We start from the raw sequence: 14,695 nt of genomic DNA on the forward strand, positions 1-14,695 counted from the left end.
TAAACAATGTCAACTGCTGAACATGTCAGGAGTTATGTCTGTGCTGGAGGTTTGAATGCCTTACCCTCAATTACATGAATGTGTCAATCCATCTCTGTGTGTGTGTGTGTGTGTGTGTGTGTGTGTGTGTGTGTGTGTGTGAGAGAGAGAGAGCGAGAGAAAAGATGCCAGGTACCTAGGAGACAAGTAAACAATGCCAAAGAGTTACGATTGTCTTAAGCGCTGCCTACAACTCAATTACTCTCAAGCTCTTTGGCTGAAGAGACACGTCAATTCTTCCTGCTGAGCTGATCAATAAAACGATTTTCAAAATCAAGCTAATCTGTCACTAATAAGTAATAAACCACCGCTTATCCTAACTGTAAATAACTGCACAGTTTACAGCAGGGATTATCTCAATTCAAATTAAAAGGGAATGGTTTAATATCCTACTCATAAAAACAAGTATCGTTAGCACTCAAATTGTCAAAGAAATTTACATTTTAATGCACTTTAAGGGAAATGTAACGTCAATGTTTTCCAGGCTTCTTCTCTTCAATCGTATTTGCTGTTGAGAAATGAATAAACAACAAGTGAAGACAATAAAAAAATAAACTCATTTTGCTTTTGTTAAATAGATGATTTATGACTTTTATGTGCACCGTTTGGGTTCAAAACTAGGTGTGTCGTTGTGAATGACACTACAGGAGCTGCCAAAGGCATCCGAGTATTCTACATATCAAAGCAACTTTCGCTCCACGAGCTTCTCTTCACTTGAGGTTATAAGTCAGTGCTGGCATCTTGGCTGAACACAAGTCTTTTCTAGAGAGTGGTGGGTTTACATTATGTGTCAATCATAGTTCACAGTGTCAGTGTGTGTGTGTGTGTGTACATTGGAAATGTGTGTTTGATATGAACAAGAGAGCAAACCCAATACATCTGCTAGTTGAGCATTTCTGTGCTCCTAAACCAGGAGAAAGGTACCCAAAATAGAAGTCACACTGTTGCTACATCCTGTGATCTCAACTGTATGATTACTTCCTCTTACATTTTAAATGTGCTCCTCTTCGTCATCTCAAGGCACGAGGAAAGACCCAGCAGCCGGCTACCTCAGAGACAGAACAGTGTATAGGTTTGATCTGCTGCATAACATGAGTCCTGCACTGAAGACCTATCTCTATTATTACAAATAATACTTGATGGGGAGATTGTGGCACCGTTGGCTTGAGTTTCAGTTTTCAAAATATGAATGTTAGAAGTACTCCTGACAGATGGCTTTCGTCAGTTCATTCATTCCTCAGAGACCATAAAATAAATTCAGTTAATTAAATCAGGCTATTAATCATCAACAGTTCCCAACCCACTCTAAAATAAAAGAAGGAGTGAGGCTGCAGACCCTTTGAGGAATAGTTCAACATTTTGGGAAAAAGATAAGTATCCCTCTCATATCTGTTCATTAAATATAAGACCATAACCAGTAGCGGGTTAGCTCATCATACAAGAAACAGCTAAGTTACAGTACAAAATCAACCTACTAGCACTCTAAAGTTGTCTGATTAAATAGATTATCCATCTCTCTATTTCCACTGTTGCCATGAAACAAAGTTATCAAACTTTCAGTGAGAAAGTGAAAAAGCATATTTCCCTAAAAGATCAAACTATTGCATTAAAGTTTCTGTTCAAAACGTGTTTACCAAAGTATCCTTCACATTCTTTGGTTGTGGAACTATTAGGGATACATTAAACATATGCATCTTCAATCCTCATCATAAACTGCTGTGCATATAACTCAAATTGCATGTTTCTCCATAACAAGCTATTCCGCTCTCTCTAAGAGATAAAGAATACATGGAATGCTTGTTGTGTATGTTATAATTCATGTTAATTATTGAAAAGATTAGAACTGACTTCAGATAAATCAGTCAAACACTGAAATACTTTAACGACCGGATGGCCCCTGTATGCAACATCTCAAAAGAGTACGGGGACATTTTGAATTTTGAGTCAGCTGTCACATTGGTGGAGGCCGTGCAGGCGACTGAGCCGACCAGTTTCAGTGATGAATGATGACACCGCTAACAAGACGACTCAGGGGACGCTAACAAAGACAAATGCATTACGTGTCTCCACAGCGTCTCAAGTGTTCGCCGAAGAAAAATGATGAGTGAAATTCAGAATGTCCTTTCTGAGCGAATGGTGAATAAATGATACAATTGGGAAATGAAAGGCAGTTTGCTATTACTTTTTTGATTGAATTAAAAGTGAATTCATCTCAATCGCGTCCAGTCCTTCTGACAGTAATGCCCAATCCGTCTGTATACATCATCCCTCTCCTTGCAGTCCAGTCCAGGTTTTCTTCTGCGGTTCTTCCGTCAACCCTTCAGTCTATGCAGCCCGTAAAGGGAGGGTTTATCCCCAAAAACAGTCCGGTAGACTCAAACTCTACCTGGGTTGGTTTCTCCTGTGTGTCAATAACTTGGAGTTTGAGATCAATTTCCAGATAGAGGCTACATTCAACTGAGCTTGGGGACCCGACTGATGGAGTTTGACGTGGAGAAACGACGTGGACTTCTGTTTTCAAAAGAGAGTACAAGTCTCTTTGGAGAGGTCAGGCCACGAGACCCAGGCGGTAGATCTTAGCAGAGAGGAAGGAGTGGAGGATGAAGACGATCGGCTTCGGACACGAGTGGAGGTCCAGTTGCTGGAGGAAAAAGGAAAAAAAAGAACAGAATTTGAAAAAGTAGAAAAAAAACACGATACAAAATAATAATGAAATGTGAGAGCAGAAGGAATGACAGCGAGGGGTCGAAGCAGGGGAGGGAACGGAAAGATGCTGAAATACAAAATTCCCGTCAGCCTCAGTTGTACTTTGTGTTTAGTGCTTATTAGCAAATATTGTCATGTTGCCACACTAAACTAAGATGGTTAACCCTCCTGTTACCTTTCGGGTCAATTTGACCCCATTCAATGTTTAATGTCGGTGTTCTTTCGGGTCAATTTGACCCCAGGCTGTTTTTCACTGTGTCAAACATATAAGAAATATCAACTTTTTAAATATATTTAAAGGGCTATTTAGGTAGTCAACAAACCAACATAAAGTACCTCACACTTAAACTTGGAAAACAATATTAATTCTAATAATTTTCTGGAGGTTTTAATTGCTGGGGTCAAATTGACCCTGAGGGTAAAATATGTCAGTAAATATAAAGGTAACAGGAGGGTTAAACATTGAATGGGGTCAAATTGACCCTAAGGTAACAGGAGGGTTAAACATGGTTTGCATTGTACCTGCTGGACATCAGTGTGTTAGCTTTGTCATTGTGAGCTTAGCATGCCGAAACAACCATCTCGTTAGCGTTTAACATTCGCCCTGCAAGTCAACCACAGCAGAGGTGTGTGCATCTCATGTTGGGTCTAAACCCAACACATATTCATCCCAATGTGTCACCTTCATTTAAGGAAACTTTAGGACACAAACAAGTCCTGTGTTTGTCTCCTCCCACCCACCCGGTGTGGGTTTTTTGGTCTTTAAACTACTTTATCACACACAGAGCATTTTCTCTTAGCGTCTAATAATGTTGGGATGGTTTTACGTAACAGAGACTCACATGCGTGCCTCGGTGACAAAGTGTCGGTATTTGATGCCTTGGGAATAAAAACGGACTGCCAAACCACATCAATGGTTTTAACTTCATCCTTGCTCTACATGTTCTGTATGGGGGAGAGGAACTGTCAACTACTGTGACAAATTTAGATCATCCCTGCCAACTATCACAGTGTAGTCAACACTTAAAAAAAAAAAGCCCCGCTGATACTACCTTCAAATGTTCAGCTAATGAGCCACATCCACAAGAGCCTTGGGAGATCTATAAAGCCTCGTCTGTGACTGCCTTGGGATTCAGAAAGTCTACACACGAAAATCTGTTGCGCTAAGGTAGCCGACAGAGGGGTTTGGATCAAAGTGCCTTCAGCAGTATCCGAGCCCTGAAACATGCGTGTCTGACAGTTTTATATGGAGCTGTATGTGCACTGTTGTTTGAGACATTGATATGAAACGTCTCCGTTTCCCATATGAAATCCCTCTAGCTTACACACTAAATACTTCTGTTTTCATTTCATTTCCTATCACAGTAAATCTCAGTGCTACGGCTTTATGAATGACGAAACATTAATGTAAAAACTGTTTGTAGAAGTGCCAAGGGAGGCAAATAAGAGAGCTACTAGAGCTCATCCTCCTGACACCACAATAATGTGTATATTAGTTTTGTCAAATAAGATCCAAGAGGCTGACAACAGAGGTAATACATTTATATTGAGTAGCGGGTGTGTGAGTACTTTCAGGTCCTCGCATCAATAACTTTGGAGGTGGCCGCTGAAACACCACACAGGAGGCTGATGAGTGGTGTAAACAGATGAAAACTCTTACAGCTAGTGGCAGGAAGGCTATCTTATAAAGAGAAAGGCTATGTGTGAAGTTCTTTATTTTATGATGAAGTGTTGTAATTTACTTTCAGCTGTTCCACTTTCCCTCTGTCTGTCTCGTGGACTTTGGCTTCATTTCTCAGAAGGCCCCCTCAACCCCCCTGAGAGCAGGTCTGAACACGACCGCAGCAACGCACGCTTGATATTGAACATTGTTTTTCACCAGCTAACAAAAAGATGCACAACTTCTTAACGGAATAACGTACCATGGCAAAACTCAAACTGGTAGACTCTTGTGGGAGGCCTCTTCGGTCCAAGTCCTGTTTACTCGATGTGGGTTAACCCTGACTCCTATACTTAGGCCACGCCTTCTTTCATCACTCACGAACAATGCATTTACACAGGGATTAATGTGTGTACGTGGCACAGCTATAGAGAAGTCACGCTATACAGACAATCGGGAACATTAAACAGTCTAAGAAGTAATATAGACATAATAATCAAAACACCTTCACTTTACAGTGAGGTGGTGAGGAGTGCGCTAGGTGGGTTCAAAATATAAAGAAAATTCAGAGTTTGTTCTTCATTTTCTATCTATTTTCAAAACTGTAACTACCCTGTGGCAAATCAGTCTTTTCTGTGGTGGTTTTCTACCTATGCTTGTTTAACAATCGCGAGTAGAAAAAACTACTCTGGTTACTTCACATGATTTCACATCCCCTGTGTTTGACTCTTCAGACCTAAATGGAGTTTTAGTGGACAACTGAGTTCCTATCAGAGCACATCTTGTCGGTGCGTGTCAAAACGCAAAGCTTTAAACACAGAAACACTCACAATCTCCCCCTCCTTTCCTCCAAAGTCAAGGAAGAGCATGCGCACTCCGTCATCCGAGGACATCTTCAGCTTCTCGTAGGGGTAGGACAGCAGCGGCCGCGGCCTGGTCGCTGTGTGAGCTCCTCTCTCCTCCACATCTTCCCCATCTCCCTGTTTGGGGTCAGCCAGCACGGAGAAGCCCTGCTCGTAGTGAATCACCAGCCGACACTCCTGACTCTGGTACAGACAACCTGGAAGAGTCAATAGATATTTGAGCTTTTCATTGTTAGCCAACACGACGATTATGGACACATCCTCTCGTTTTCCTTGGTACACACGTTATAGAATGAGTCATTACTATAAGAGGCAAAAGTTAAACTATAAATCATAGACTTTTTATTAGCAGTACATATTTACATTGATATTGCCCACTTCAAAAATTATATTTCATCTGTTGGAAAATTCTCTTTACTTTTATGGAGGATGTACACTTTCTATTGTAGGTGTTGGCTCGGTCACTCAGCATGATTAATGTCTCATTACGTTACTGGGTTGGATGTTTGTACAACGTGTAAACAGATTTATGAAATCCTACAGTCTCTTGTTCAGCGAATTTCTAGTGACATTCAGCTCTTCTCACATCAAACAAAAACATAAATTACTTTTTATTAAGTTTTTAATTAGAAAGCATTATTCTTTTAAACAATACCGACATTTCCACTAAAAGCCAAAACATACACGGTGAATAGTGACAGTGAGTATACTGCACTATATGACATTCTTGGCTATATTTTCCCGCTGTTACTCTTATCTTTTTAATATAAAATAATGACACTCTTATGATGTAATAATAAATCTGTTCTTTATGAAAGTTAGGATTCTCAGTTTTTGTTGAAATGAGTTTTACATACGTATTTCTGATATTTATTTGTATCTCTTTATTTACATCAATGAGGGAAGACGGCGTATTGGACACACTTAGCTGAACCTGATAAACTGCCACGTGGGCGTAGATTTAGGCCCTTATTGGGCAGCTCTTGTATGTTGTCAAGCCGACATCACGTGTCTTTTACACATTAAAATGCAACACATTTCTCTGGGCTTACTGAAAGTTGAGTGTAATGTTTGAGTTCTACGTCATTTCTAATCACCGTCTTCCCCTCCTCGCAGCATGTGTCCGTCTGAAAGCATCTTTCTTAATCTACTCTCCCAATTTACGCATCACTTTCCTCCGCTTTAATGACGAACCTGTCGCGTCTCCACACAGTGTGATGTAGCTGCATTTACTCCTATTTTTAGTGCCTTCACAGCAGCAGCCTTCAAATACAGAACGCGCACCTCTCTCTTGACGACACCTGATCTATTGAGTGGCGTGTTTGTGTGACGAAGAGGCGAGGAAAGAGTGGTTATGTTTACATTGTTTGCCGACTGCCTGAGCAGGATGTGTGTGTGTGTGTATTGCATGTGCAGGGAGGAGAGTGTGTGTTTGCACACATATGACTGTTCATATGCTGCGAGTGTCTGTGTGGGAAATGCCTTTAAGCAGGTGAAGGAAATGAGCGTGTTTTCTATCTTGCCGCCATCTGAATGAGACATGGCTGCATGTCGATGTGTGTGTCTGTTCGCTCTCTGTGGGTTATGGAATAACTATGCATGTGTGTTTACATACAGTGCATGTGCACTCTGAGTGGCCTGCGTCAGTCAAACCTCGCTAATCACACACACCTTTAGCAAAAGGCGCTTATGAAACCAAGGTTGGCAAATATGTGCACAGTTACGTACACACCAGACTATGAATGGCAAATAATTATTGTGAGTTGAATTGACCCTGCACATTATTGACAGATCTGGTTGTACTGCACAAAAATGCGATCAAGTCCTAAAAATGGATGCTAAATTAATTTTCTATTATTATTTTCGATATGGTGGCACACTGTAGGTTCTACACATTTGAATCTTTAAAAAGTATATATTTTATAACTTCAGCAAATAGATACAATAAAGATATCTTTTTAAAAGCCAATCCTGGATGTTAGCATTGGACTGGTTCCCTCGGGGGGGTTTTCTATTGGATATTTCAAGCAAACACGGTCAACAAACGTGAATGATACTTCAGCGTTTTGTTTTGCAAGTGTTCATAAGTGAACACCACTTTTATGATTGTGAAGCATGAATGCAATCATAACCGCCGCCGTGGAGTCAAAGACCAAATTATAGGTGCACTGATGAAATAAAACTGCAGCCCTAATCACTTTGTCAACTGATGGGGGTCACAATCTCAAATAGTATGAGCGGAGCGGAGCTCTAGTTCAGGCAGAGCACCGTCTCTAAAACGGTCAAATAAAAAAGGCAAAAATGCCCCCAGAAATATTTACAAGACACACAAACATTTAATAAAATTTCAAATTACCAAAAGAACGAAAAATGAACATTTCAAACTCTGCAAGGTGAATTCATTGCAGAGCTGCTGCACGTATACCCCGATACCTTTCACTGCTCATCTGCAGTAATCTTCATGCAAACTACGTGTCCCGTTACATCTCCCTCTGCCACCTCTTCTTCCTCCTTACACTATGTGCTGTAGTTTTGATATTTAATATGCATGTATCTGTTTGTTGAGGGGGGATTACGGGCCGGAGTACACTATCATAGTTTTTGAGAGATGCTGTGTCACCAATTTTATTTTACTTTGGCCGTTTCAAACGACTTCACTAGATAGCGCAGTGAAAAACTGCTTTATTGCGATATAGAATATTCTACTTCTTCCAAGATAGGCTTCAAACATCACTCGATCTGTTGGGACCATTAGGCGCCTACATCGGGTCCTCAGAAGCTCTTTTTGTGAGAGAGAGAGAAAGAGAGAGAGAGAGACATAGGGAGAAGATAAAGGGAGTAAGATAAATAGGGAGACAGAGAGAAAGATAGAGGGAGAGATAGGCAGAGAGAGAGACATAGAGAGAGAGACAGAGATAGCCAGAGAGAGAGAGACTAATACACAGTAATATCCCCAGAAGAAGACATCCCATTCATGATGAAAAATGAGTCTCATAATGTGTAACATCATTCTAATGACGTATAAACAATCTTGCAGGGCGAACGTCTCCCTCATGGCAGAAAGGTTGTAAATGGGGCAAAGAGTGCCGTGTATGTCCTGTTCAGGAGAAACAATTCGACCTGAAACTTTACTCCTTCACCCGAGAGCCTTGACACACACACACACACACACACACACTCACACACACACACCTACACACACACACACACACACACACACACACACACACACACACACACACACACACACACACACACACACACACACACACACACACACACACACACACCTGAATGAGAGAAAGAGGGAGGCAGTGAGAACCTAACTACTTACTATACCATAACAATAAGTGAAAAAGCCAATAGGCTTTTACAGGACAAAACTCAGTTCTCTCAGTCATTAGTTTTAAACTTGTAAATGACATTAACAGTCGGTAAACTATTTCAAACGTTCTCTTCGAAGTGTCATCGCAGGTTATTAGGTTCATTTTTCACAACCACTGAGGCTTTTCTTTAAAAGCTGTAACCTTTGAGGACAAAGAGAACGAGAAGCCTGTGGGTGTACAGGAGGAGGGAGGGAAAGGGGGATTACTAACTGTAAACAGATACATATGAAGCTGGTCATAAAATAATAATGTGGTTCAAGATAGCTCGCCACCACGACCAACTTGAGGTTGTTACACTTTGGTTTCTGAACAGATTAATCAAGAGAGACATAACTCTCTTCAGGAAGGCAGATTGAGTTTCCTTTGGGCGGAGCCAGGCCAGTCATTTCTCTCCGTATACAGTCGTTATGGAAGGATAAGGTAACGGACAGCTGGTTGGAGCTTCATATTTCGCGTGCAGATGTGAGAGTGGTCTCCATCCTCTCATCTAACTCTCTGCAAGAAAGTTCAGAAATTGCAAACTATGTCCTGAAGGTGCTCTCAAACATCATAATCTGCGACGCCATGACAACTGGACCAACCATCTGCTGGATCATGACCCTCTGCACAGGATTGTCATTATCGATGCCTCATCGGACGTCGGCATAAACAGGGTTTGATCCTTGGGACTACATGATAGGCAGTGCCTTATCCTGCTAATTGCTCAACATATCAATGCAGCCTCTGAAAAGTTAGCAATACAGTCTACATCATTTGGCAGCTAAATGGATGCGAATTAATCATACTAATTAATTCTAATTTTGCTACATATTTTTAATGCAGGTGTTAAGGAAGCTGTGTTTTCTCTTTTCCCAGCTGATTCGACTTCTGCTCAGGTTGAAGGTGGCAGAGAATTACATGCGGCCGCTGGATGGATGATAAAAGGTGTAATATTCACAAAGCTTACAGAAGAATAGGGAAGATGATAATCACACAGAGACACACACTCCTGGGAAAAGCTCTACCATCCAAAAGAAGTGTAATCCTCTGTGTGGGTGTTCAGTGCAGGGCCCTTCACTTCATCTGGGGACTTAAGCTACAGCACGTCAATACTGCGCCGCTCGTTTTAGTCTAGACACCGTTTTGTCATGGGATTAAATACGATGCCCTCTTAACGACACACAACATGTGCTTATCACAAAACATCTTGGGAGCGTTTGAATTGAATGAAGCCTTGCTTAGCCAATCGCAGCATACCACCTGGATCAGTGGGTGAAGACATGATTTAGGGAGAGTTTTAACAGTTTGGCGAGGCGGAAACGAGGCTGACGACGAGGATGTGGTGTTAGAGTCTCGTATCATCTGCTGCTGGAAACAAGCCGCTTCATTTATGAGTGGAGTCTGAAGTGAAGCATAATTTGGCACAGTGTTATCATAGATGGAGAGAGGAGGCGGACCCAGGGGAGAAGAGCAGTTCCCAGGACATTTTGTGCTTGGAGAGAAGGGGAGGCAAAGAGAGAGAGGGGGGGGGGGGGGATATTATGTTGGACACACACCACACACACACACCTTTCTATAAATAGCAAGTGCTTTGTCCACGTCTTCCATATGGCTGTCAAACTATATTACAAACCCTCCCCTTTCTCAGTGTTTGAGTGGACCGATAGTGTATGTTTACATTTTGATATTGCCCGAGACTGAGACTTTATTTCAGGCTCTTAAGACCTCAGGCAGTAGAGACTCGTAGGTTCTCTCTGGGAAGGTTTTGCTGCAGCGTGCCTGAACTCGTCTGCGGATGCACCAAAGACTCCAGCAGAGTGACCTGTGCTGCTCGCTCCGCTCCATCCACAGCGACATGCTCCCTTTTCTCTCTAAAGCCTGTATGTCTCCATGTCTTTGGTACTTTGAGTTACTCGATCTAAAATGTTAATGTGTTGCGTATCACTACTCACTTGTCGTGACTTCTTTGATCATCTCAGCTGAGGCGTGACACCCGTTGACGATGTGTCTGGTCCACAGGGACAGGTCCTTGGTGGTCTCTGCCCGGAACAGGTGAGTCTCGATGCCGAGTCGTGTGCCGGTCCGAGTGGCAAAGAACAGTTCTGTGCCCGAGTGTGGCGACCCCCGGTCAGGGCCCGAGTGGACCAGTCTGGATAAACACACACACATGAAGTACATTCTTAAATGTAATATGTCCTGCTATTTTATTTGAATGTGTATTGTATATATGTTGAACATGCTTGCTGCTGCAATAAATAAATTCCCCCCTGTGGATGAATAGAGTATATCTAATCTAATAATCCAATATAACTATAATGTAATGTAAGGAAGGGAGAAGCCATTTGTGTCATTATGTAACTGGATGGTAAATCTTTTAGATGTTATTTTCCACTTAGATTGAGAGCAGTTCTCAAAATAGTTTCAATGATATGGATTTATTTTGTGTGCAACATTCTGTAAAACTAGGTTAAATGTGATTTGGCCATCACAGTCACATGATACTGTAGATCTTGGGCACAAGGTGGCAGTATTGAGGAATAGCATCATGGTCATTCTTCTTGTTTATGTGCAAACAACCTGGAGAGTTGAAGTGTAGACCATGCTGTGACCTCGTTGAGTAATGTAGTTGGTAAATACACACATAGATTTATTTAAAAAAAAATCCATATACAGATACGTACAGTACCTGTAGATCTTTAACGGGCTGGTTTGATTTAGGCACGACGGGAATGAATTTCCGGAAACTTTGTCCGCTAGTCGTAGGCTAATGTTAGCGTGCGTAAAGCTACACAGTGCCGTTACACTACTAGAGAACAACTGATACAGGTGTTACATTATGTTCTAATACAATTCAGTTCAGTTTATTTGTATAACCCATTTTCACAAATTACTAATTTGTCTCGGAGTGCTTTACAATCCGTACACAAAGACATCCCTGCCCCAAAACCTCACATCGGATCAGGAAAAACTCCCAAATAACCCTTCAGGGGGAAAAAAGGGAAGAAACCTTCAGGAGAGCAACAGAGGAGGATCCCTCTCCAGGATGGACAGGTGCAATAGATGTAATGTGTACAGAAGGAATCATTATACACAAATTAAAACACAGTAACAACACAATCAATGAATATGACAGTGTATGAATAGTTGGTAGTAGTCATATTCCACGATCCAGACCTCGATGATCCATCAGGCAGATGGGATCTATGACGTCTCATAGGTTCTAGATGGTGTGTTGAGTTGCGCAATCTCTGGGAAGCTCCACATGGGTTTGGTGAAACTTGTTGGAATGCGGTGGGGAGTTGAGGCGATCTCATTTATAGTTTGATAAACAGTAATTTCCATTATCCATCAAAACCGCTTATCCTCATGAGGGTAAACAGTAATTTCATCAAATTCATATCCACACGCCATATTGACTATTGGCACTGTCATATTTATTTACTTTGCATCAAGGCTTCTATCATACTCAAGTGGGCGTGGTTTCATGTGAGCCTCATGGACACTTTTTTTGTGCATTTTTCTTAATTATACACCGAGTGAACTCAGACTCAGACCTGGGGTGAAGTTACATATGAAAAAAGTGTTTTAACAACTCTACAGAGCTATGCATGTTAGCGTTCTGACTTAAGATGGCTGTAGACTCACTCTTGTTGTCGTTAGGACTTGTGATAAAGTAAATACAAAAATGGTAGAGGTAAGGTAACAGCAGCCATGCTAACAATGGTCACAATGAAAATGCCAACATGCTGGTGTTTAGTAGATAATGTTAGTTTAGCATGTAATGGTGCTTTGCAACATTCAGATAAGCACTCGGCACAAAGTACCTAAAACTTTCCGCATGAGGGTCAGACCTACCGGGTTGCTAAAAGTGGGTACGTGTGTGCAGGGCTCTGCCAGGCTTCCTTGCCCCGCGGTAGACTCTCATACAGCAGCAGGTCTTTGGCCGTCACCACCATCAGCACCGGCTTCCAGCTTTGCTTCTCACTCTCTGTCTGCAGCACAAACACGTAAACATTGAGACAACAAAGGTTGTAGCCATCATCGCTCAGATTACCATCAACGCTCATCCTGTGCAGGGTCATTTTGGGATGCGCTGTATTCAGGTAAAAAACAGTTTGAAACTATTATCTGGAGGATTGCACTATATTGTTACGTGCACAAATTACCAGAGCCTAAGGTAATAACTTAAAAATGATTATCGGGTCTGATCAGCAGCCCAGAAAAGCATTTAGTATTCATTCTTATAAAAATATTAGCAGATTTTTGTTACGCATAACTCAATTAATTCGATGCTGCAGGTTTTAAAATGCCTAAGTCCTCTTATATTTGTGACTTTTACTGAAATGGTTAAATGAAAGCAGGTATTTCATCTGTCTTTATGAGACTAATGTCGTGTCAAAGAGAGGAATAGTGTGTGTGTTTCATATGTAAAGCAGTGCACAACGTATGTACAGTTGCTGTAGACCAGTGTTGAACTCTTTCCTCCTGGAATATTTTAGGCAAAAATACGCCCAAAACACATCAACACATTTCTAATTTAAGGTGTTATGAAGCTGTTCTGGACCTTTACAGGGCGTTTGTACATTCATTATCCTGGTGTGTGTAGTTGGTGGAGAATAAGCTATAAATAAAAAAATCGTGGGATTTAAGAGTCATGGGTCAGCTGCTTAACATAATGAGAATATATTGCTAAGTAACAGTATTGTACTGCTTTTGAAGGATAAAATACTGGAAAATTCACAAGGACTAAATTATACAGGTGTGAGTGTGTGTGTGTGTGTGTGTTTATTTGTTTATTTATTGGATCCCCATTAGCTGACGCCTTAGCGACCGCTAATCTTCCTGGGGTCCACAGAAAGGACAAAATACAATACATACAAAAACATACAAAACATATCGTGAAACCGACAGTTAAAAATAGTACAACAAAGTAAAAAAAAGAAAAAAATTGTGCAGTCAGATGCTCAGTACAGTTGAAGGATAAGATATATGTTATGTTATGCAAATCAACTTAAGTCATACAAAGAAAAAGAAAAAGAAAATCAGATGACTAAAAAGCAATAGAATACGTGGTGAATGTTCTTAGGTGCACCTTTAATTGTTTTTTGAATGATAAATTGTTACTCATGTGAGTTAAACGAGGAGGCAGTAGGTTCCAAGCGGTAATTGCACGATAGATAACGGTACGTTTGAGGAGGTTAGTTCTTGGGGTTGGCGGTATCAATTGACCTAAAATAGCATTCCTTGTGTTATGGTTATGTCTGTTAAATGTGTATTGTAACTGATTGAAGAAATATACCGGTGTCTGATTAAATACTACTTTCCTGAAAAACATGAGAAGACAAAAGTGAAGTTGAGTTTCAACTGAGAACCATGACAGGCGAGAATGCATATATGCAGTATTAGTTCGAATTGAACAATGAAGAGCTAATCTGGCAGCTCTGTTTTGAACCATTTGTAGTTTGTGTATGTCCTTCTTAGCAGCCACTGCCCATATGAATGGACAGTACATTAGATGACAAAAGACCAGGGAATGTGTGTGTGTGTGTGTGTGTGTGTGTATGTATGTATATGTTTGAACAGGTAATGGTGTTTTTGTATAAAAGAGAGCTGTGAAGCTTTACGTGTGTTATGAATTTCAAAGACGTCTGCATGCGTGTGTATGGTAATGAAAAAATACCCGTGCAAATACAGACCCCTCGCTCACACACATTTGTAATTCTATACCCGACTGCCCTAATGCCTTTCTGAGCTCAAAGAACATCTAAACCTAATTCTAACTTTATCCCTGTTATTAATAGATAACTACTAAATTAAGGACACATTTATATGCAATTGATCAATTATTAAATAAAAAAGGAACATTATAAATGATGCACTTGAAAAAGAAGACGTGAAAACATTCATAAATGACAACTGCAACAACAATTAACATGCAAATATCACATTTTATGTTTTTAACTCTGTTAAATCACGTTTTAACCTTTGAAAAGTTCTTTCAACATGAAATTGTGTGTCCCAATTTTCCCAAAAACTTCCAACCTTAGGGGTAAAACTCCAAC

At 40.8% G+C, this 14,695-nt stretch overlaps 1 protein-coding gene across 1 annotated transcript in view; it reads right to left on the reverse strand.

Annotated features, from left to right (window-relative positions):
- Positions 1-399: 399 nt before the first annotated feature.
- Positions 400-14,695, reverse strand: part of sntb1 (syntrophin, basic 1) — a 35,359-nt gene continuing 21,063 nt past the window's right edge. The window contains exons 5-8 of the mRNA XM_056443898.1: positions 12,489-12,625; positions 10,586-10,782; positions 5,236-5,465; positions 400-2,680 (exon numbers count right to left, since the gene is read on the reverse strand). Coding sequence (XP_056299873.1) covers positions 2,588-2,680; positions 5,236-5,465; positions 10,586-10,782; positions 12,489-12,625 — 657 coding nt within the window. The 3' untranslated portion in view covers positions 400-2,587. The remainder of the gene's footprint in view (positions 2,681-5,235; positions 5,466-10,585; positions 10,783-12,488; positions 12,626-14,695) is intronic.

This window comes from Pseudoliparis swirei, chromosome 22 (assembly GCF_029220125.1).
Source record: "Pseudoliparis swirei isolate HS2019 ecotype Mariana Trench chromosome 22, NWPU_hadal_v1, whole genome shotgun sequence".
Lineage (NCBI taxonomy): Eukaryota > Metazoa > Chordata > Actinopteri > Perciformes > Liparidae > Pseudoliparis > Pseudoliparis swirei.